The sequence below is a fragment of the Emydura macquarii genome, unplaced genomic scaffold (assembly GCF_026122565.2).
Source record: "Emydura macquarii macquarii isolate MOO-44397 ecotype Brisbane River unplaced genomic scaffold, CSIRO-AGI_Emac_v2 contig_1348, whole genome shotgun sequence".
Classification (NCBI taxonomy): domain Eukaryota; kingdom Metazoa; phylum Chordata; order Testudines; family Chelidae; genus Emydura; species Emydura macquarii.
The window spans coordinates 17,230,009-17,255,091 of NW_027131485.1; the positions used below are offsets into that span (position 1 = coordinate 17,230,009).

The window sequence follows — 25,083 nt, forward strand, 5'->3', positions numbered from 1 at the left end:
CTCAGGTTGGAGGCCAAGCTCTGGGACCTTCCCCTCTTGTGGGGAGTCAGAGCCCGGGTCCTAGGCCAAGCGTGAACGTCTACACCAGGGGTAGTTAGTAGACAGACTGCAGGCCAAATCCAGACCACCAGTTGCTTTTGAATGGACCCCTACATTTTTTTTTTTAAATTTTCTCTGGTGTCTGGACCTTGGCTGTACCTTGACCAGGAAATTTGGACCTTGACAAAAAATAACTGACTGCCCTGGTCTACACTGAAATGTTATAGCCCTGCAGCCCGACTCAGCTGACACAGGACAGACACGGGTTTTATTGCAGAGCAGCTGTACCCTTAGAGATAAGCCTGATATGAGTCATCCTGAGTCATTCAACCAGAAGGCCCATGTTCCACTTATCACAATCTACCAGGGAAAGGCATTTTATAGTAAGCACTAGAGGTAAACATAACTTACATAGGTACCAAAAGGACTCAGTGGACTGGGCCATGCTCTCACAGATGTATTGACCTGTTGACCATAAAATGTAACATAATCAACAGCTGTGCTATAATGCCACCGTAGAATGAGGATCAAAACTGAGGACCATCAGCTCCAAACAGCCCACAGGCTTCTATTATTTGGGCTAAAGGAGAATGCCCATTAGCTGGTGCTAGCAACAGAACTTGCACTCGCATTTGTCCTCCAGTGTCTCTGTGGCCTAGCCAAATGCCATTCAGAGAAGGGCACTGGTGAACAGACACTAAACACGTACAGCCCCCTGGTGAGGGGCACCAGGCTACAGAATAAGATACATAAATCAGTGACCAGAACATTCATTCAAGACTCAATCACCAGCATACAGCACACAAGTGAAAAAGATCTGTCCAACCTGATCCAAGTACAGTGGAAGCAATGATGCAAAGAGCAGTGATGCATTCTTTTCCCTGGGGCTTCAAACATACTCTGTCAATGCAGGCAATGTTTTATAAAGCAACAACTGTGTAGTTAGAAAGGGTTGGCAATAAAGCAGCATCTATTCCTCCATGCACTAGTGCCCCCTGCCCTATAGTCAAAAGCATCTCCGTCTCGTTGACACACGCACACGAGTGTTGAGAGTGTGCAGTGAACTCTAAACTCCACATCACTGCTTTACAGGCTTCACCCAAACTGTGCCCTGCCCAAGAGTTGTCTTCAGTTTGGCTGAAGGACCGTCACGAACACAGGTGAGGTCCAGCTAAGCATTGTGCATTCTGAGGCACTGAAAAGGTACACTGGCAACTAGCCATAGCTCCAAAAGAAAGGAGGATTTAAACCGTCTCCTGCTGTGCTCCTCCTGCAGTGCTGTGAACCCTGAACCAGCAGCAATGTGCTAAATACACAAGACGCAGAACAAGCAGCCAAGGCTCTTGTTTTATTGTCCAAGTAGAGTAAGAAAAACTAGCTTAGCCTCAGAGTTAACAGTTACTGGTTTATTATATTGTACTGATTTTTTAATACAAGGAAAAGCTGAATGTTACATATCGTTACATATACATGGATAGCTCCGAGATGAAAGGGAAAACAGGTACACATTGGAAAAGCTATGGTGTTTCTGTTAAAATACATGCACCTCACATGAAAGATGCGCCTGCCTGCAGTGAGACCATGTGTTAGAGAGAAGAGAAGAGAAGAGAAGAGAAAAGAGAAGAGAGGTTGAAGGTTATGCTCTCCATTACCAGGTTGCCTATCTATCCATCCATGTCTAGGCCCCACACAGCTATTTGCCCACTAGTTGCCCGCACAAAGAAAATGGTGTCATAGTAATCCATAAATTGTCAGTTTAATAAAGCTGGATTTACTCTGACCCAAACTCTTTTAACTTAATGAACCCAATGGGCAAGGCTTGTTGCTGCTTTCTCCTTCCACAATGTTAGAACCAAATTTGTATTTTACCAGTATGGTCCTGAGAACTAATTCTGCTCAGAAATGCCTTGTCATGCTGGTTAAGGCAAAATTAACTCTCCTGGAGACCATACTCCAAACTGGAGATACCTATGAGCGCGGCCAACCTGCCCCTGTGATGAGAGTTTCACAGTGGGCTGTACTTAAACCCATGGAACCATTGTTCAGTTTCAGTTTAATCTACACTATTGTTAGTAATAGAGGCAGGAAATGTTTTTAAAGGACTGAGTATTATGTTGACTGTATCAATTTTGTGCTTGTCTTCTAACCTTATACAAACTGACAGGCAAGAGATTGAAGTTAATGAGAAAAATTCTCACTCCACCCTTAAAAGGCTTTAAGTGCTTTCTCCTTCTCATGCTTCTTTGCCTCGCATCTTCCCCTTCCTGTTGACATAAAGTTACTTGATCAAAAACAGGCCAGGCCTTTTGAACCAGCAAGAATAGCCCAGGGCCTCAGAGACAGACTTCATTTCTCACACACTCATTTTAACCTTCGCACTTGGCATCCTACTGAATGGAGATTCTTTCCTCTGCATCTTTCCCCTTGGTGTCTCATTGGATATGGCAATGATAAAATTTCTCTGTGTCCACAGGACACAAAAAGGCTGCTAAACACCGGACAGAGAATTGTTCCTGCTTGTGACATGATTAAATGATGTTTTGATGTAAAAAGCAAGCAATGTCCGAGCTGGATTAGCATCTCCATTAGTGGCAAAAAGCAAAATATATAGACAAGGGAAAGATGACAAATCAGCTGTAGAAAGGGAGTGGAAAACTGCATGGAGTGATGGAGTCTAAAATGAAGGGATTATTCAGAGGTTGTTTTGAAACCCTTCTCTGAGTTACAGGAGGAAGCGATAAACTTAGTTTTGGAAATCAAGTGAACTTGAAGAAATCAGATAAACTAAGCAAGGAGAATCAAGTGTTTGATAGCTTTTTTTTTTTTTTTACTACACTTGCATTAAATGCAATGAAGATTGTGTGTGTAATCTAGTAGAGGATCTGCTAAGAGGATAAAACATGTAAATCTCTTGTTCTTCTGGACTGATGAATATTTGAAAATAAGGCTGAGTTTGTCAAAGCTACTACAGCGATTTGGACACCGAATGCCTTTAATTTAAAATTTAAATTGAATTCTGCATCTAAATCCCATAGAAGACTTTGAAAATCTCAACAAAAATATTAAAATACAAAATGTTGTCCCTGACTCAGTGTAGAACAAAAGCACGTACATTTTTATGCTATCCAGCAACTCTCATTTCCCATCACAATACCAATGTGATGATTCTGAGCATCTTATACTGCGCTATATTTAAGGAGGCTAACACATCAATCAAAGGAAGGGCTCTTATTAAGAAATTGTCTAAATATGGAATGTTACAGTCTCACAGTAGCTATTCATATCAGCAAGGCTCTAGTTCACCCTCCAGGGACAAAGACAAGGTCAAAGGGAAACCTTTTAGTGTAAACACTTGCAATGTGGTCAAAATATGTCAGAAGGAACAATCCTGTAATGGTGAAGAGTTGCACTAGATAGCTAGTTCCCATGCTTCCATGAGCTACATATTTTGCATACTTTATAATACTAATTTAATTACTCCCCCCAACACTAATATTTTTATTAAGTAGCAAGACATGACAGACCAGTAGAGCTATTCTGGGTTATCAACCCTGAATGCCTTCATACAACTTCAGTCCCAAGCAAACAGCTCCAATCTTGCAATCAGTAAAAGAAGAGATGAGCTTACAAGGGTCCATGGAAGTCAAGACAAGAAGCGAGAATTGACCAATCCGCCTTCCTTAATGGAGTTTGGGCCAATCACACAAACAGAAACCTTGGATGCTTCAGGAGACTTCTGCCTTGCCACCTGTGAAGCAGTCCTGGTACCTGGGTAAGGTAAGGTAAGGTAACAACAGAGCCCTCTGATAAATAATCAATTCTTCATTCTAAAAGCCACCCCAAACACCACACTGGCCCGGCCAATTCCAAAGAATTGATGCCACTGAATCAAGCCACATACCCTGAAAAAGCTCCAAATGGTACAAAACAAAGCAGTCACCATAGAAATACTAGCCTGATGCCCATCTCTTGGTGTCAGCGCTCTAGTGAACAGATTGTTGATATAGGTCCTCTGTCCTGATAGTCAGAGCCATCTATGAGACTGATCCTAACCACCAAAGAGAATGCTTCTTTCATGCCAGTTATGTCCCTCCTTCGTAACAGCTACATTGCACTAGAAGCTAGAAACTGATGATCAGCAGCAGAAAACTCATGAGCATGAAGGACAGAACTTGCACAGGATGAGCACCTAGACTTAGAACAAGCTCTCTGCATGTACAAATCCAGGTGGGACGGCCCCGTGAGGACATCTGCAAGATGAAGTACAGGCAGCCACATTCTTCACGTATTAAGCAGCACACCACACAGAAAACATGACACCAGTGCTCAGTCATCTACACAGGCCACCTTCTAATTCCCAGGTGGAGCTTACACAGTTGGTTTTGGCCTATGAAGGCCCAAATGGTTGAGGCCTGGCCATCTAAGTAGCTGCCTCTGCCTATGTGATACATTGTAATTGCTCTCTTATCCCTGGACCAAAGCACAGATCTGTCAGCCTCCAGGACATGCCGCAAAACTCATCTTCTCTCTTGGACACTTGGGGTGCAGCAGACAAAGGGTCTAGGGTTGCCTTATCATCAACATAATTGTGGGCACATACTGGCATAGTTTTCAATGCAAAGTCCACTTTGCATTAGTATTATGTGTGAATTTCCTGATCAAATTGGGAGGAGGGAAAATACATGAATGGCAGAAAAACCTTAGGAAAATACTGCTCACTAATTTGCTTATTTCCATACCCCTCCAAACAACACTGAATGATTTGTTCCCCCTCTTCCCTTACGAGCTAGTTCTAATTGCTGTAACAGGTACACCCATGCAAGTAACCCATTTGACTTGCAGAATGGGAAGAAAAGACACGGAAGCCCTGTGCAAAGGCACAGGCTGCCCATGGTGCTTTTGACCTAGGAATGGACTCAAGTCAGAACCATCAAATTTTCAGCACCCCAAGAGTCAGGTGGGTTGGGGTTAAGAAGACAAGTGGTCAGACTGGGGAACACTGTTCAGGACCATCTCCTTTTAAAATATAACATAGGCAGGTCTGTGCAGAACAGTTCTCTGCTTCTTTTTGCCACTCAAAAAGTCACTTGGGTTATTCAAATTATAAAAGCCAACCTATGGCTCAGCTAATGTGTTTCATGGGACAGAGAAAGGGGAAAGACAGAGAGAGAAGTCTAAAACAGCTATACTATCCAACTGGATGCTTGGGCCACCCTTGGGCACGTTCTTACAGCATGGCAATGGGATGGCAACTCCATGGAATCAGTTTAGCATGAATAGGTTTCGTTTCTGGTTCACAGCAGCAGGTGGTATGTAGCCATTAATAAGACTTGTTTTGTACAAAACATAACTTCACCTCACTGCTGAGTCCTCGTTATTTGCTTCCATAGTAGTTCTGAGTGGTCAATCAAACATTATGAACTGCGTATTTGGAAAATCATGAGAAACCCCCTGCTAACACAAATACTTCAAACTTGAAAATCAGTGAGAAAGGCCAGGTTAGGTGCTTTAAGAAAAGAAGAATCACAGCAAGGCATAAGACTGATAGCTCTCTGTCATTTAAGGGATAAGGTCACACTTGTTTGGCCTACCTAAATGAGGCTCTAAACTGGCAAGATTCCATTAATCAAAGAAACATTCTTCATTCCAAGACAATTTCAGAGCTATTTATTGCACTGTGAGTTTTCCTTGGTGTTGAAGCTTATATTCGTTTGCTGAAATATTCACTTTCAATTCTGTCCCTCAGTTCAGAACTAGACTCACCTTTCAGAGAAAAACTACTACTTCTCAGCACCTGTTTGTCTCCAGTACATGATTTTATACTCCATGTCACTGGTAGAAGAACACCACTAAGAATGTTAAGGCAAGATCCTGGCCTTGCAACTCATCTGACAGCAAGTCAGAGGAAGAGGCATTTGAAAAAGGGGTTCTCTATATTCCTGCCAAAGAGTCTAGAAAGGTAACAGAGGCAATGACTGATTTCCTTCACACTACAGGAGTGTGACATGGACCTATGTAGGTGTAAAAGGAAGATGATGTTGCCCAAAGTAAATCTCTTACCTCTCCATAATCGCTTCTGGTCACGTACGTATGAATGTGGGGTCTGAAATGGAAATGCATCCCAGGGCAACCCCATTTACAAATTGTTTCTGGCTAATGTAGCATCCTTAGTTATGGATGTACTGAACCTAGTTCCTCCAGAACTCACACCCCAATAGGTTAGGAAACTACAGCAAGCTGGGGATCTCTGCAAGGATAGTTTATGATGAAGATGCATGGTGTGGATTAGAGAGTTACAGCAGGGAGTGCAAACAGTGAAGCAGTTCTGAGAACTGGTTCACTACACTGTGGTCAGTACATTCTAACCTGAAGGACAGTTTGAAGGTCTCTGCAGTGAAGCCAAGTTCTAATAAACTGCAGAAAGCCACATAAGTAGGGCACATCACTTTCCCATTCCATGAAATTAACTGCTCCTACAATGGTGTTTTCTGAAGCAGATGTTGGTTCATTCACTTGTTAACGCTCTCTGCTGAGCTAGCTGCCAGTCTCACCTCTGCAGTCAGGTGAGTTTATGGCCAAATTCTGTTCTGCACTGTGCGCCCTCTTCCAAATGCACTGACAAAACAGGAGGGCAGGATTCCTACCTAGTGCTCACTAGAACGCTAGCAGGTGGTCTAGCAACTATCACCATGGACATTCCACAGCCCCAAAAGACCCACAGTGCACATGCTGCAGTGCCTACCTGGTGCTACCCAGCAGCTCCTCTTCTACTCTTCCACACACTTCCCTGACTGTTCTGTCCTACACCAGCATGATGGTTTGAGGAACTGCTGTCCAGCCAGCTCGGCAGGGATGTCCTCTACTACTGACTACCACACAAAAGCTTCAAACCCCGATTGTCATCCATCAAGAACTGCACCCAGTCTTCTTGGGAAGGACAGATAGAAAACGAAGAATAAATTACGGTCACATCAGTTGTTATGCTTCAATAATAGTCAAGAAGCCCAGCATTTATGTGAGCTACCATTAGTCTCCGTTAAATTGCTGGCTATGAAACCAGGACAAAGGAGATAGGATATTCATGAGGACAGAAAATTTGCTATAATCATTGCTGCTACAATAACACCTTTACCTTGGAGATAGTGGTTCATTTTAAAGCATTGCCTTGTGGTTAAGAGAAGAAAAGGAATTAGAAGAGCAGAGATCCTTTTGCCCTGGGCTTCCTATGGGACCATGAAACAAGACATTTGTTATTCTTAAATGAAATTTTAGATTTTGCAGAAGTTGATGGCTTAGGGACCTTTCTATTCCCCATTTGCCAGGGAAAGTTTCATACCCACCATTAGCAAGTGGATTTTTCAAGCCCAGCTCTAAACAAGGACAAAGTGCGTGAAAACCTTAAAGCACTCGATAGGCTATAATGTCTTTCTAGTTTAGGTACTTTTCAATATGCTAATATGAGCATTTCTAAAAATCTACAGGAAGCTTTTCAATAAAAGTGCTTGGTTTTCTGGAGTCAATACTTTATGCAGAAGTTCAGTAAAAGCCGAAGCCACCAGTTTTGTGGATCAGCCTTTGGTTTGGTTACATATTGAGTTTCTGTATCAGAGAATACGGAGTCATAATTTGAGAAACGGAAATTCCACCATACACCTATTATGCGAATCAATACTACAGGGCTCCACGTGGGCATAAAGATCGGCCCACGGTGAACAGTTTGAAGGATCAGGGCCTGACTGCCTATGCTGGAAAATGAGTGAAACCGAATATACACAAGTACTATGAAAAGAACAAAGTAAAAACAAACTGAACCAGAGAACTTCTATTCTCTGATCTCTGTCAACTCTAGTAAATTTAGGAATTACTTGTTACAATGGTAGGTAAAACATACAGAAGAGTGGTTTAATTTGGTGCGGTCCTTTTAGTTTGATGGGTTTATGAGAAATATTTTCATTGAAATGTAACCTTGCTATTCCTCACAGCTGTGGGAGCAAATAAAAGAGGATCAGACAATCTTACCAAAGCCGCTCAGAGGAAACAAAACAACATCCCAACCACTGCACTGCATTTCTTTACATTAAAATCAAAGCTTCTGGTTTTCAGTTTAAAGTAATATTCATCTGTGGTGGGAAGCAGTCAGATTAACACTGCTGGTTAGAACATCCACTGACCTCCCCTGCATTTGTAGAGATGAGCAAAATTCAATGGGGTCCCTTTTTATCTCAATCCCTAAAGTTGGTGAGCACAGATAAAACATTCTGGTTTTGTTCCAAAATGACTGTGTGACAAACATAGTCAACCAGTTTCATGTCACTCCTAGTCAAAGTCACACTTGGGAGAGGCCAGAGGCTGAAAAGAATAGAGAAGAAATGCACCCCTATAAACAAGCTCATATGTTGAAAGTGACACTATATAATGATAACTGAGTCACTAGAATCCTACTGAGCCATTATGGGTTATACAACATGCCTGAAATGAGCAATTCCCATTAATGAAGAACAGTGTTTTTATTCCCAATGCAAGATGCTGAAAAGCAAAGAGTTATTAAATCATCATTTCTGCACTGCTTGGTGTCAGAATCAAAAGTCAGTGATACTTCCTTTCACTTTCAAACAAAAGCTATTTCCACCTACCTGAAACATACTTTAGAATAATTGAAGAATATGGAGTGCACTGAAATCTTCAGTACTTTGGTAATTGCACATATTAATAAGAGGGAGGGAAATGTCAACTACTTTAAAACTCTATCTGAAACTGAACATTTAAACTAAAGGCCCAATCCTGTTTTTATTAATATTAATGGAAAAACTCCCATTGACTTCAATGAAAGAAAAATTAGGCCCTACGCATATGCAGTCTTCACTAGGTACTACAAAACTTGGGAGTGTTAAACTTGCTAACCTTCTTATAACACAGTATTTGGAAGGAAAACAGAATACAGCTGTGCATTAGGCCATGATGCATTCAGAAAAACTGGGCACTAGTAACAATGGGATCATCAGAGAAAAAAGGTCAGGAATTACTCAGTAAATTACTCGGTAAAACACAAATGAGAGGCAATGTGATTCAGTAGATCAGACACTAGACTAGTACTCAGGAGACCTATGTTCAATTCCCACCTTTGCCAACGGCCTGCCTGTTTCCCTCCCACTTTCTATCTGCTGTGTCTATTTACATGGTAAGCTTTTCAGGGCAGAGATCATCCCTTCCAAGATGTTTGTGCAGAGCCAAACTGAGCCTAGCACAACAAGGCCCCAATCTCAATAACCATCTCTAGACACTACTATAATACAGATAAATCATTAACACCATCAACGGGGCTTGAACCTGTGGACAATCACTACTGGGGATAGTGCTTACTCCAGTGAATAGTCCCCATAGTAAAGCATTTCACCCAGAGATACATGTTTTCAAGAGTACATGCATTATTTGCAAGTCTAGCATGAGTAAGGGGGGTTGATAGTGCATGAGACGACTCCAGTTATACATTATCAAAGTGGTACAGATTTATCAAGAACCTCATTTGCTCCAACTTCCACAGCAACAGTTCACTGAAAAGCCAGAGTAAACAAATGCCCATAATTAAACGAAGAATTACTGAAGGATCAACAAAAGGGAAGGTGCAAGAGGCAAACATAGTAAACTCAAACTCCATGGGTTTGAACAAACTGAGCCAATATGGAAAGAATGTGAAGAGAAGAAATTTTTCAGCTCCTTATATACCAATGCTGGGAGTCTGGGATACAAGCTAAAGGAACTGGCAATTCTCATTTATCAGAAGAAATTTGATACAACTGGTATTACTGAAACCTGGTGGGATGATTCACATGATTGGAATGTTAAATCGCTCAGGAAGGACGGAGTGTGTAAAAGAGATGGGGGTAGGGAGTGGGGGGAGGGCACATTCTACATTAAAGACACTATTTATCTGTTTTAAAATTATTGATAACTAAGAACTACAGGACCTTGAATGCATATGGATCAATTGCTAACTAACGCCACTCATGAAAAGGGATACTAGTGGAGGTTTGTTACGGGCCACCAAATCAACACAGAGAACAGAATAAATTACTCCTTAAGCACCCATCTGTGAAGCGTGGAAAGAAAAACTGATGTTGCTGCAGACTTTAATACGGGCAACACATGCTGCAGGGCTCATGAAGCCAGTAGGAAACTCACTTGGAGTTTCTAAAAATTATAAATGATAATTTTTTAACAAAAAAGGTATTGCACCCTGTGACAGGCCGCCCCCTGGGGTACCACCTGAGACTGCTGGCAACTAGCAAGCACATTGTAATAACAGCAAAATCTTACTATATAAAAATATTAGCGATATGCATATTTTGACAGCACAATGTGTTTTAGCAGATTATGACTTTTCATCAGCTATTTTACATGGCATGCTTAATATGAATTATTACAACTGTATGGAAATTATGAATATGGGGTTTGCAGTGTACAGTGTCACGCACCCAACACAAGTTAACTCGATTTTGGAACTTATTATGACAAATGAAGATGAATTAATCACTGGACTGGAAGTTGGTGGTTGTCTAGGAACCAGTGATCATAATCCGATCACATTCAGTGTGGGCAAACAGAGTATTGTCCCAAACAGTAATACATATACTTGATGCTTTAAGGGCTAATTTCCCAAAGCTGAGGAAAGTTATGAGGGCAATTGATTGGGAGGAAAAACTTGAGAGAGAAAAAAGTGAATGAGAATTGGGAGTTCTTGGCCTTTCTGGAAGGTATACTTTACTCAAACACAAGTTATTGGACTCAATGCAGAATAAACTAGGTGAAATGTAAAGGCCTGTTACCTACAGAAGGTTAGACTAGATTATCTAATGGTCCCTTCTGGTCTAAAAATATCTGACTTTATAGTACTGGTCAATAAACAAGCTTAGTCTATTACTTTCCATAACACTTGCATATTTTTCTGCACTGAAGTTAAGGTTACACAGCACAGACCATTCCCCTTTATAACCTGAGTAATGTTGGGGAGGTGGGGAGACTTACTTGAACTTGAAAGACTTACTCAGAAATGTGTACAAAGATGTCTGGCCCTCCATCCTCAGGAGTAATGAAGCCATGGCCTTTGGAGCGACAGAAGCATTTACAGACTCCTTTATAGATGGGACCTTCAGAGGCCCGCACAGTCCTGCACAGGGAGAGGGACACAAATAATGTTCAGCAGTTATATGAGGGCTTCCACCAACACCACAGCTACAGAATACCACCCAAACTGAATACAACAGTCCAGATGTTCAGTCACCTCCCACTAATATGCCTCTGTGCAAACTATTGTAATGTACAGTGTCTCATGCTACACACATCTTATCTTGCACCCCAATGGCCTTTAAATATGGGTCAAAATCAATACAGATCTATGCTGCTGCTGTAGTCCAGCAGCTGACATCTTTAAACATGTTCTGGGATTGCTTTACAGTACAGATTTTCTGGAAGTGGCTATTCACACAGAGCAGTCTTGTCCTTGGCTCCCCTGTAGATATTTGTATAACTGTTGCTACAGGGCCTGAGCCAGGAGCCAATAAAGTCAATATAAGTAACTTCTATGGACTTCAGGATCAAGCCCTCAATTGGTGTGTATAACATCCACCCATCATAAAAAGCTCATATGCCATTTCCCCCTATTTTCACCAGACCTGCAATAGCTGTAGCTGAATAGGCAATTGGTATGATAAAGCATCAGATCTACTGATCATAAAACCATTTATTTGAGTGAACTAGGATAAAAAAAGCTCACAATCATTTTGTGATTTAGCCATTCCGCCTCCTTTTATTTGGATACCCAGGCAGCCATACTACCTTTCTAAATACTTTACAGATCCATCAGGTTGTAATGAAGTTAATTCCATTTTCACTGACTGTGTTCCTCACCTGTAGTGCTTTTTCCATGGGTGTATGTGTTAACATTGCCTTGCCAATATTCAGATTTTATCTTTATATCCTACACATTCATTCTTTTTCTTCTCCACCTGTGACCCACTAGAATGGTTATTTAAAAAAAATAAATAAAAAAGACCAGGCAAGATGTTTGCACTCCAGCCATCACTTCTCAGGTGCCCTTCATAGGCAAGTGTTAGACCTACATTACAGATATTCCCCACCAAGGCACAGAGAGGTTAAGTGATGCACCCAATGTCATGCATTCAGCTAAATCAAGGACTATAAGAAAGAGTTTGTGGACATAAATGAATAATGCAGTAGCAGAAAATTGTGGGCCTTGTGCAAAAAATAGTGACAATGTAAGACAATAGCCAAGAACAAGAGCCATGGATTCTGGGGGCCCTGAGAAAGCTGAGGCATTGAGGTGGCTGAATGGATAAAGTTACAGTTGAATTTAATACATGTATTTCCTTAGGAGCAGCAGGCCACGAAACATGGTCAGCTGATTGCTGCATTAGCTTCCTCATCCCACCTTTCACTTTGTCCCTGATCTTCCAGTACTGCTTGTTTGTTGTTGTGCCACCGCCGCCATGTGTAATCCAATCTACAGTTTGTGGGAGGTGGGAATGCAGCGTTACAGTTTGTCAACAGCCTCTCTTACCTCTCCCTTGCTCAACACTGCTGTCGCTTCTCTCTCATTTCTGAGCTGCTGGTTGGATTCCATTATGACATGGCCAACCCTCAGTCAGTCATTTGTATTGCCACTTAAACAAGTCATAATTTTCATGATATCACTTTCAGAAGGTTTATTTAGATCTTAGTGAATTATAAAATCACTTAAAAGAAAATCCCGAAGTCATTCATTTAAAGCCACAAGCCCCAGTAGTGAGAAAATGGGGCAGAAACTAAAATACACACACACTGAAAAAAGAGTCCATGAATAAGCTGACTAAGGGCTTGACCCTGTAAGTATTTATTACTTGGTATAACACTCACTACCCTGAGTAAGGGCTGGTCTACACTACAGACTTTTGTCGACAAAACAGTGGAGGTGTACACACTGAAATCCCTCCCTCCCACCAATGTCACTCCCAGGCTATGCCGATGAAATAAAACCACCTCAATGAGAGATCATGGGCTTATGTCGGTGTAGTTAGAGCGATGTAGTGTCAGTGTAGACACTGCACTCCTTCCTTACATCGGCTGTTGGCTGTCATTCTGGCTGGAGCCATGAAATTGCCAAGAAAGCCAGGCAGCTAGAGCCCAGCTCCTGCTCCCCACTCTCCTGAAGAGCTGAGCAGCAGGACCCCATTCCAATCTGGGAGCAGGGTGAAAAGCTGGGGCAGCTGGACCCTACTCCCCGGGGGGCTGAAAAGCCCCAGGCAGCTTCCCCCAACTCCCATTGGGGAACCAGAGTGGGGGACAGCCTGCCAGGAGTCCAGAAGCCTGTGGGGCAGGGAGCTGCCAGCAGAGCTGAGAGAGGTGAGTACGTGCACCAAGGAACTTCATGTGGACATCAACCACTGCAGTAATTAATGCGGTGGCTGTAAGTAGACCAAACACAGGTTGACCTATCTTTGTAGTGTAGACAAGGCCTAATCCATTGACTTCAAATCAGACTATTCAAGAAAATAAAGCATTCCTCCCAGCAAGGTTTATAGAAGAAAACCTTAAATCTGTAATGAACCACCTGAAAGAAGAGAATTTCAGGTCTCACACATCAGAAAAAAAAATTTTTTTAAATCTAACTGGTGCAAAAAGATGTTTTCCACCACAGTCTCTCTTTCCACACAGCTTCAGACTGAACTGTCTTAGAGCTCCTTTTGTTTAAAAAGGGCAGTCAAAACGGGTTACCAAACCAGCAAAATTCTAACAATTAACAGTGATTAGAGCATTGCAGAAGCCAAAAAAAAAAAAACCCTCAAACACTGAAAGTCTCTAAGAGCTGGCGTGGAGATTAATGACTGATAACAATTAAATTCTATAATTAATTATTAATGTGACATTTAGGCATAGGAAAAGTCTAACCCTGAGGTGGTTTTTATGGTCACATCAAGCCAAGACATCAAACTCAGCAAGCACTTCATGAGTTTTTTTAAACCATAAAATGGTCCATTATAAAATTTCAGAGCAACTGAAGTATTTTGTAATTAACATCATGTTAAATTCAGGTCTTCTGCTGTGGGGGCTTTCTAAACTCACTGTGAACACAACTGCTAATATAAATAGCATCAATCTTAATTACGCTGTGAATTAGTAATGTTAACTTCTGAAGAGAGAAACTGGATTACACAGGAGCAAAACACAGATTACAAACATACCAAGTCAACTAGATACAGGAGCATTTAAAATACAGACAAACTGAAATACTGAGGTCTTAGTTAGGTAGTATTTTACTGTGCAATGAGGTCTGCTTGGGCACATCTCTGCTCCCATAAAGACCTCATTCCAGGATCAGGGTCTAATGGCTGAACATGGCTTCATATTATATATATGCAATGTAGTTGTAGCTGTGTTGGTCCCAGGATATTAGAGCGACAAGGTGTATGACCAGTTAGAGCCTGATCCAAAGTTAATAGAAGTCAAGGGAAAGACTCCCATTGCCTTCAATGGACTTTGGATCACAGCTTTATTATGGAGGCACTGGGAATTCTCTGTAATGTCATATGGTCAGCCGAAAGTGACCAGACTGTGAGCTCTGTGGGGAAGACACTCCTGCAATATTTATTTCACTAGGCCACTCTGGATCAACCTGGTCTTGGTAGAATCCTCAGGGGCCTGCACTGGATGGGTAGGACATGGAAAGTGAAGAATGAGCACAAGGCAGATTGTACTGGAAGATCAGAGCCTTAACTAATTAAAAACAACCACTCCTCCCCTCCTTCTCCTCCCCCCACCACACACACACACAATTTGTATGGAAGCTTCAAAACCCACAAAACAGCATGCACCCGAACCCAACGAGGGCAGGTTTATACTATGAAAGCTAATATATTCCTTGAATCACTCTATTAAACTTTTAAACTTGTTTTTTGTGCAAATTCATAGAAAACTATTAAATGAGATCATATTAAATGTCACTAGGAATCCTTCCCTCCTCCCCTTTTGCCCCTCCAATACTCACGCTGAAAACGTCCTGGTCCGTCGGGTTGGAAGGGGACTGGGGATAAGGTAACCTCGCATGGGCGATGGAGATCGATCTCTTGTTCTGCGGTTTTCGGGCAGGCGGAGAGAACGTGGAGATGCTGGAGAAGAGGGGGACTGCTCAGAAGCTGAAGATGTGGGTTCGGAAGACATTCCTGATCCTTAAGGAATATCTACGGTGGGAGGGAATTCTGATTTAGTACAAGATTCTGACCTTTTCAGTAAAGATAATTGTTTTCCAGTTTCTATTAAATCATCAAAGCAGGGTCACTTGCTTGCACAATATGTCATAGCGTACTGCTATGTACAGGATCATGTCACATACATTTTTGATTAGCTAGTTCTCATATACTGCATCAGGAAATTCCCACAGAAAATTTCCCATGGAAATCTGTTGGCTCACAGATTTGCTGCCCTATTTCCAATATGGCTAGTCTTCTTTGATCGTATTGACAATTTACCTATATACCCACAAATTTGTAAAGCATTCCCAGATTCCTGCTTAAGCCATTTTTATTCGATAAAACAATGAACCTAAAAACAGATTTAAAGTCTGCATTCTCTCCAGGCTTGGAGGGAGAGAACCTGGGATGGTCCTAAACACTGATTTAGGATCAAAGACTTGGCCTGCCTTTAGTCAATAGGAGAAGTGGAATGTCTATTGGAAACAGTGGGTCTGGAGAACTATAATCCACACAGCTCTTTCTTTTCTTTTCTTTTCTTTTACTTTGTAACTTGACGGGAATTTTTTCCGGTATATGAAAAGTGCTGGATTCACAGCCTGGGGAACTGAAATCTCTGTTATTCCACAAAACAAGTACTGCACAGGCAGCAGCAGTGCCAAACTCCCCTGCAGCAGAACTCAGCCCAGATCAGGAGGAACCGTCGCTAGGGAAAAGAGACTAAAGACTGGTCTACATTGCATGGCTTCATCGATGCAAGTTACATTACGTAAGTGACATAACTAACATTGACATACCATGCATCAAGTAGCCGCACTGTCTTCACTATGCTATGTTGACAGGAGACACTCTCCCGTTGACATAGCTTGCGCTTCTCATTCTGGTGGAGTACCCAAATCCACAGGAGAAGTTCTCAGCAATCAATTGAGCATGTCTTCACCAGATCCATTCAATCGATGCTGCTACATCGATGGCTGCAGTGCCGACAGAGCTGCCCAGTGTAGACATGCCCTAAGTGAAGCCAGGTCTATACTAGCAACACTTTGCTGGTAGAGTTATACCAGTATATTATACTGGTAAAAAGTGCTCCTAGTTTAGACACACCAGCAAAACTGCACTTTTGCCAATAAAGCTTACTCCACGCACCCCCAACCCCAGTGAAATAAGCTATTCCAACAAAACTGCATTTTTGTGGTACAACTGCATCTACACTACAAAGCTGTGTTGGTCAGAGGCCACAAACTAATCACAGCCCTGAGCGACAGAGCTATGCTGGGAAACGTCTGTAATGCAGAACCGGCTTGAGTCTCCCCACCATTCAAATTCGTGGTCTTCTTGCCAAAACTCTGCCACAGTGTGGGTAGGAAGCCCGAAGAAGGGCCACAACTGTGGGGTTGGACAGAAAAAGGGCCGGTCGCCCAGTCTGCCCAGCAACCGGGAGGCCGGCTAGTGATAGGTCCTGCCGCCCGACCAATCCAGCACCAGAGGGGCGGAGCCTCAGCCAGGGCTGGGGCTATAAGAAGCAGGCCCCACAGCTCAGAGAGAGAAAGACTGCCGCTGGAGACAGACGTGCTGCTCCGGCAGCAGGGGCCTAGGCCGGAGCAGAGCCACCGACCAACCCCAGCCCCACCCAGGCCTGAAGACTGGATAGGGCCTTCTTGGAGCTGGACCAGGCAACCCGGCCAGAGAGACTGGGCTGAGGTACCCAGACCCCGGGACTGGTCCGAGTCACCGGAGCCCCGGGACTGGGCAGAGGCCCTGGAGCAACCCGGGTGGAAGATACCCCCCGAGGTCAGACAGGACCTAGAGGAGCTGCTGGCTGCTGAGCCCCCGAAGTTGGGACAGGACCTGGAGGAGCTGCCGGAAGCCAAGCCCCTCCCTGTGCCAAATGACCTAGAGGAGCTGCCCCTTGAAGAGGAACTCCCTGCATTGCCGCCTGTGGATGAGGAGGGACTGATGGGCCAACCCCAGACAGAATACCCCCATGATACTGAGGAGACAGGTACAGGGGCCAGCGAGGAGGAAGTGGCCCAGGGGCAGCCATAGCTTGTGGCTGAATCTGAGGCCTAATTGGTGTGTTGCGGCAGGAGCCCTGCCGACACAGTGGCGGCCGCTTTTGCCACTGCTAGGGCCCTGGGCTGGGACGCAGTGGAGATGGGTGGGCCTGAGTCCCTCTTCTCTCCCCCCTTCCCTAGCCACCCCGAAGAGAGCCTCCTGCTCCCTTCCGCTCCAGAGAGTGGACCCACTGCTCGCCCGCCCGCCCTGCCTGAGGGCCGGGGCGATAGACTCATAGCCAAAGCTAACATTCCCCTGTGCAGGAAGGTGCAGTGGTGTTCCTCCGAGCCGGGGCCCGAAGAAGGGCCACAACCGCAGGGCCGGACCGGACCCCGTGCTACAGAGTGCCAAATTGATAAGAACATATCCACCCACTATGACTAGACTAAGACCATCCAGCTTTTCAGACCAGTAACTGAGAGGCAAATACTCCATATTTAAATTAAGACACCCAATCCCATGAACTTCAGCCAATCTTGCCCTCACCCACTTTGAATAGCAGAAAAAGAAAAAAGGTCTTTTCCTTTCCTTACCCCAATCTCAAGTTATGTGTTTCTGAGGACACAAACAATCCAAAACTTTCAGGAGTTTATTTTCCCAGTATAGTTAACAAGCATTACAGGACTGAAACCATGCCAGAGACACAAAAAGCCTTGTTTAAAGGCATGGGAGTGGTGATGAGGAATACAAAAGCCAGAAAAAATAAAAACCTCTCATTTAAATGACTAATCGGGAAAAGAAGAGCTTCCCAAATTGCATTTGACCACTTTTGGCCAATTACAAACAGACATCTTCTTAGTGGGACTACAGTATATGGTAATACTCGGTGTATTTCTCCGGCGTGAAACAGCTTTTTAATTGGTTTCATATGGCAATTCAGAGATCCTGGTTTATTATTTTTAAATGTAATAGCATTAATTTTTTAAAATTTAAGACATTGAAAAACTGCTATAGCTGCTGGTGCACAAACCCACTGACAAGATCACCCAAAATTTAAGCTTCTCTTTTCTATTACTTTCATGTCTATTCCAGTGAATAATACAAGAATAAACAGCAGCAGTTTGAAGCACAGACTCTCTCTCTTTCTCATACTCATCCCCCGACTCCCCCACCCATCCACTTCAAGAAATGTGATCAAGGGCTTGTTTACACACAAAAGGTGTCCATCTTAATTATACCAATATAGCAGTACAACTCCCCCAGTATGGGCACAGTTATACCAGAATTAAAGTACTTATCCTGATGTAACTGGGAATAAAGCGAAATAAGCTACACTGGTATATAAATGCTTTCACACTACAGGTTGTAAAGTGTAACACTTTCAAAAAAGGTATTAACAAGACCAAAAGCCCATTCAAATTGGATTTTTTCAAACTAGACAAAAGAAACCCATCTCACACCCCGTTCAGACTCCCACACACGCCTTCCCATGAATTATGGATTGGATCCTTAAGTAACAGTTGAAAGAGTCACATTTTTGCTGTCAATATGACAGTTCCATTCCTGCTAGTTCCTTATTGAAACTATCAAGTATAAAATTAAAGCAGCTTCTTTAGAATGAAGCCATCAGGAAAAAAAAACTTTTTTTGTTTAATTAGTTGAGGTGTCAAGAGAGTAAGGAAGATGAGAGAAGATCATCATATTCCCTTTAGCAATGGCTTAAACTTTTCACACCACATTCAAGGGTCCCAACGCCCTGTTGAAATAAATGCTTTTTTCAAATTATTTGGACACACATGGTTTTTTAAGCCATGTCTACACTAGCAAGCTTAGAGCAGCACCTACTGATGCAGCTGTGCCGCTATAAGATAACTTGAGTAGCCGCTCTAAGCCGACGGGAGAGAGCCCTCCTGTCGACATAAAAAAAACCACCTCAACGAGCACAGTAGCTACGCTGGCGGGAGAGTTTCTCCGGCCGACATGGCACTGTGCACACTACCATTTAGGCTGGCGAAATTTATGTTACTCCGGGGGGTGGTTTTTTCACACCCGAGTGACATAAATTTTGCCGACATAAGAGGTAGTGTAGCCATGGCTTTGGAGTCATTGGCCAATGTCAGCCCTGATGTAAGTGGGCTCCACATTTGGCAGGGATTGGGACAACAGTGCCAAAGCCATAGGAGTTCCCAAATATTTTTCCCAGTGATTTGCTGCGCAAGTTTATGCTGAGAAAGTCAAGAAGAGACCCCAGTGTTACGATGGAAAGATTTAGATTTATTCTCTTTGCTCTCAAGGGCTGAGCATCCACAATGGCAGTAGAGAGCTAGTATGTCTCCAATGAACCCTAAAGCAAAAGTAAAACAGAGGTGAATTAAAATTCCAATCTGAGAACTGAACAAATCAGAGGCATTATGGGCTGTTGTACCAACAGCAGTACAAACATTTACAAAGAAACAAGGCTTTTATCAGGTTATGTACATTTGAATCCACTTGTCAGGTGACAAGAGAGGAAAACCTTGGCATTTTGCTTAGTTCTATAACAAGCAAAGCACCAAGTACTGTGTTTTCCCTGTGCCTTGGAAAGCAGGGAGAGGGAGGTAGCAGTCGGAAGCACATTTATCTATTTCTCTTTGACATATAGATGACCTGCAGAGATATTTACACACAAAGAAGCGCTATATAGATTTAGAAGTGTGCTGACTCACATTATTGTTTCGGTTTATCCTATCCTGTGCCCTTTGCATTGTTGACATAAAATAAAATCTGATCAATGTCCAAACAAGGGCTTTCAGTTCATTCGTAATGTACACTTAAACCCTTTTTCTTTCCCCTCCATGGCCAAAGCAGATGCATGTCCCTGGCTCTCACTTATTATTAGTATTACAGTAGGGCCCAGAAGTCATAAAACAGGATCAGAGCCTAGATGTTATATACAAACAAACCCTTGCCTTCAAGGACTAGCCACCTAATTTCAAGCATGATGCAATAAGGAGATGCAACAAATAAACCAAAGGAACAGGACAGGGATGATGAAGATAGCAGTAATAGAAGAATTACAAGGGCAGTCAGCTGGTTGTGAATCAATGCTGCTGATGTAAAGAAATTAAAGCAATTTTCCAGTTTGCTCTCTGTCTTATATGCCACAGAACCCGTCCGGACTATACATTTCAGGAAGGTTTCACAAAGTTGTATGATTTTTCCTAGATTTCAGTTGGGGTGTTACGTGCTTGAGCATTGCTTCTGATTAGTATTAAAGATAACATTGATCAATAACTTCCTGAAGAATCACACTCCTTGTATGTATTGGTATTTTAAAATGTTTGCATGTGTTAAACATGTGCTTTTAGAATATTATTGCTAAAGAAAATGAGGCATTTGTTCCCATGCAAGTACAATGTAGTTATCAGGTCAATATTTCAAAAGCATCTAAATCCTATTCAATGTCAATTGGATTTAGGAGCCTAAGTTGCTTATTAAAATGTTACCCAGTGTCCATTCACACAATCTATACTCATCAGCAGACAGAGGGACTCAGTCCAACTCAACCACTGAAACCTCAAGGGAAATGCTACTTTAAGAGGCTTAAATTCCAGCTTCTTACTGGGCTAACAATCTGGAACCACAAACTTACTAGACACATTATAAAATATTAACAGAGCAAGACGTTATTGAATTCAACACCATACATTCTTCAGAGATACTCCCTGGGAACATCTTCCACAGAGCAAAAAACAAAGGATTTCCAAAATACTTACAATCCAATTAATGAAAATATAAATTCCTAACTTTTTTAAAAATGTGGTTTTACACAATCAAAATGTATCCTTGTGACAAAAATACAATGTGCCAGATTAGCCTGAAAAACAATACCAACTCTAACCCATAAGCCACTGACAATAGCAACTTTATCATCAAAGAAGATGACGAGGGAAGAAATGTAGGAGTGTTTGTCAAGGATGATTTGTTGCATTTCTGTAGTTTGTTATCTCCGTGAGATTAAGTATTTTTTAAATATCAACAGTGCTATTGAAAGGAACCTAGAAAGCTGTCATGTTAAAGTTTATGACAATATATATAAAACATATCATAAAGCACTGGAAGGGTCAGGTTTCATAGTCAAAACTATGATAAATGTTAACATAGCTGGGATTTCAAATAGTGTGTAAGGGACTCAAGTGCTGAACGTTCACTGGACCCTAACTACCATAGGCTCCTCTTAAAATTCCATCCAAAAAATTACTCTAGAATAGTCTTGACTAAAAAAATCTTATCCTGGCCTTTTCAATCAGATGGGAGGACACTCTACCCAAGCTCCTCCCACAATCCCAAACAGGTGGCTGTTTCTGCTAAGATTATTAGCAGTGAAAGGGAGTTAATGTTGATATTTCAGTGTTCATTGATTGGTTGTCTTACTATGCTAACAACATTAACTCTGAAACCTAGGACAACTCACAACTATTGATTCTCTATTCGCAGACTCAACAGACAGCATTGCAGAGGGTCTCACTGAAAAATTTTTTTCCATAATATTTGGCTTTATTAAAATGTCTTTCTTTAAGTTCTAATACAGTCCCCAACATGGTAGTTAGTACCTGAGCATCAATTGTAATGAATTTTATATTGACAACACACTTGTAGGAGAGGAAGTATGATTCCCATTTTACAGATGGGGAAATGGAAGTCCAAAGAAGTCAGGTGATTTATTCATGGATCATGGTCACACAGGAATCTATGGCGGACACTGAAATGTAACCCATCTCCTGAGTTCCATCCTGGTTTTTCAGCCACACGATCACCCTTGCTTACAAATGTATAGGTGCAACTAATTTTTACAATCTCTTCAACTGCTTTTCTGGGATTTAAACCTGATCCTAGAATGTGAATCATACCTCTATGCCAACAAAATGAAATTCTGCAGAGACTGATGGTTCACAAGAAGAGAGCTGGTTTGTTGCACAAGTTCAAGCAAACCCTTTTTTTCAAAATAATAGATAGTTTTAAGGCAGCATGCATGCATCTGTAGTTACTTCTGAAATAGGGGTGTCATCAGCAAGAAGCATTTCAGCCTGGAATTACATACACTGGTGGAATGGAAAACATTATCTGAGTACTATTTTCATTTCAAGAAAAAAAGGTCCTACTGCAACAGAGCACAATCTAGTTCCACGTGAAACAGCTGTAACCCTATGCATTAGTTCACTGCTAGCTAATCCCAAACAGATGGCATGAAGTGTAAATGCAGGGTTTTCTGAAGGTATCTGAACATTTTCTTTAACTGAGCCCTGGCAAAAGTGCCACAGGTGGGGGTAGATGAAACTTTGTTTCAGTCATGGGGAAGACAGAAGAGAGAGAGAGAAATCAGCAAAATATTTAGATGGTGCCATTTATAGCAATGTAATGTACAAGATTTACACTTTGGTGCATTTGAAAACCCCACCCAGAAGTCAACTAAGATACAAGCAGGTTTAAATCCAACATACTTTGTAATGATTAACAAATGTTATCTTCCATCAAAGCATGTTTTATATATTTATTTATATATGTATTATACATATAGGATTAATCATGAAATCATGGAATATTCTAACATTACAAAGGGATAAGTGTTTTTCTGCTGTTTCTTTTTTTTCAAACAACTAATGGAACGTTTGAATGACATGGGAGCACCAAAATGTGATATATAAATATAGGATCTGTCAAATACGCAGCACATCAGTAAGAGTAGATGGAAGCTAGTCCTCACTCTGGGGTACTGTGATCCTTATTTTGAGATTTCCTATTAAGAACTGCAAAAACCTACTGAGAACTTTTAAAAAAATGAGGGGGGGGGGAGAGAGAATATTAACTATGCAAGAGATACCATTATTTCTAGACTATATAAAAAGTCACTTTTTATTGTCATTGTCCTCTTTGTCCATACCACGCTCTAAAAGAAGCCCTCAACCTATCCCACCCAAAAAACCCAGAAATTATTTTTCCAAAGTGATTAATTCCTACTAGCACCATAATAGACTATAGAGGAAATCTAACCCCACTTTTGACCAAGACAGAGATCATGAAACTAAACAGACAAGGCAGGGTGAGACATTTCAGGAAATCTCTCAGCTCAGGTGTGCTGCTGTAGCACTTCAGTATAGACACCACCTTCGCTGGCTGACAGGAGGGATTTTGCCATCGGTGTATGTAATCCACCTCCCTAAGAGGCAATAGCTAGGTCAATGGAAGAATTCTTGGCATAGAGCTATCTGTACTGGGTGTCAGGTTGGCATAGCTACATCTCTCAGTGGTGTGGATTTTTCACACCCCTGAGAGACGTAGCTATGCCAATGGAAGTTTCCAATATAGACATGCCCCTTATGAACAGTCTCTCCACTCCATACAGCTCCAAAGGGATTATCATTTGAAAATTCCACTGGGTGTATTTCAATGTCTCATTGTGCAATAACATCAGAGAATGAAGAAGAGACTTGGGTTCTCTGTAATGTTTTTAGCTGGGGCTCAACACTAGCTGCACAGAAAGCAGCACTGTGCTCAAAGTCTCTGAGAGGATACAGTACTGAATGCATGTGCACATGCACAAACAGGCCTGCTTCGCTAGTCTGTTGGTATCCTGTGCTGTGAGATTAGATTTAAAGGGCCGCTGCCAACACCACATTTGTTTTAAAACCCCAGTTTCCGATAGATGCCATGTCCTGAATTTACTTTATTTTAAAAATCTTCTTTCAAAGGCTTTCCTACTCCTCTGTTGATGTTTACACAGGTGTTTTCCACAAGGGAGAAAATGACTAGTATTGGTGAAGTTGATTCTACACAAATGCCTTCCCCTCAGGTCCTCTGCTCCCTACTCCCATCCAGCAAAGAGAGAGAGTTTTTAGAAGCCTCTCTGCTCCCTCACTCCCCTCTCCTGAAGAAGCTGCTCTGCCCCAACTGTGGCGTCAATCCCTCAGAAGACTCCTATCCCACTCAACACATGCAATATTGTTACTAAAGGCAACCAGACAAGCAAGTTTTTCCAGCCATGCCAGCTGGACACTCAAAGCTTTGGCACATTCAACGTTCTCATCCTTTAAGAGTACTGAGCTCCTATTCCCAAGCCACAGCAAAGACAAGTGCCTTTACAAAACAAAAATTGTGAAACAGCTTGTCCAAAAGTTTCCCCTTTAGTAATACACTGGTTTGCATATGACTAAACATTCCAAGACTCCTGCAGACATGTCAATTAACACGAAAGTTCAGAGCAGTTGCACTATGCTTTTGATGTGCTAGATGATTTTACAACACATGGAGCACTAGGACACAAATGTCATGCTCTAATATCTCATTAAATATGCCTTGGGAAAAGAGACTATTTGCATTTAGCTCATTTGTTATAATTATGCAATATGTTAACAAAGACTTTGGCACTGTCAAACTATGTCCTGTGTACATTCAAAACCTAATTATAAAGTAGGCACATACATTAGGTGCAAGGCAAACTCTTAGCTACATTCTAAAGCAAAGATTTTCTAACGTTATTTTAGCTAAAACCTTTCATGGAGATTCTGAAGGTAGCAGAACAAAGCTGCCACTATATAGCAAGGAGCAGCTGTCTGCAAGAAGGTAGAATCAGGTACACGCACAATCTACAAGGTGTATTCATAAATTAGGGGGCATTTTTTCAGGTCAATATATTCTACTGATAATGTAAACTCATAGACACCATTTAAGTAATATTAGATTTAAGGAGGGGAATGGAGGAGAGAGGGTGTGTATCAGGCAAGATGCATGTTATTTCAGTGGTTTACAGCAGTGTAGCTAGGCGCTGTGGCCT

At 42.0% G+C, this 25,083-nt stretch overlaps 1 protein-coding gene across 3 annotated transcripts in view; it reads right to left on the minus strand.

Annotated features, from left to right (window-relative positions):
* CARHSP1 (calcium regulated heat stable protein 1) overlaps nucleotides 1–25,083 on the minus strand; it is a 119,569-nt gene that overhangs the window by 5,528 nt on the left and 88,958 nt on the right. For all 3 annotated transcript variants that reach the window (XM_067551290.1, XM_067551289.1, XM_067551291.1), the window contains exons 2-3: nucleotides 15,077–15,269; nucleotides 11,081–11,203 (exon numbers count right to left, since the gene is read on the minus strand). In XM_067551290.1, the coding sequence (XP_067407391.1) occupies nucleotides 11,081–11,203; nucleotides 15,077–15,249 (296 nt within the window). In that variant the 5' untranslated portion in view covers nucleotides 15,250–15,269. The remainder of the gene's footprint in view (nucleotides 1–11,080; nucleotides 11,204–15,076; nucleotides 15,270–25,083) is intronic.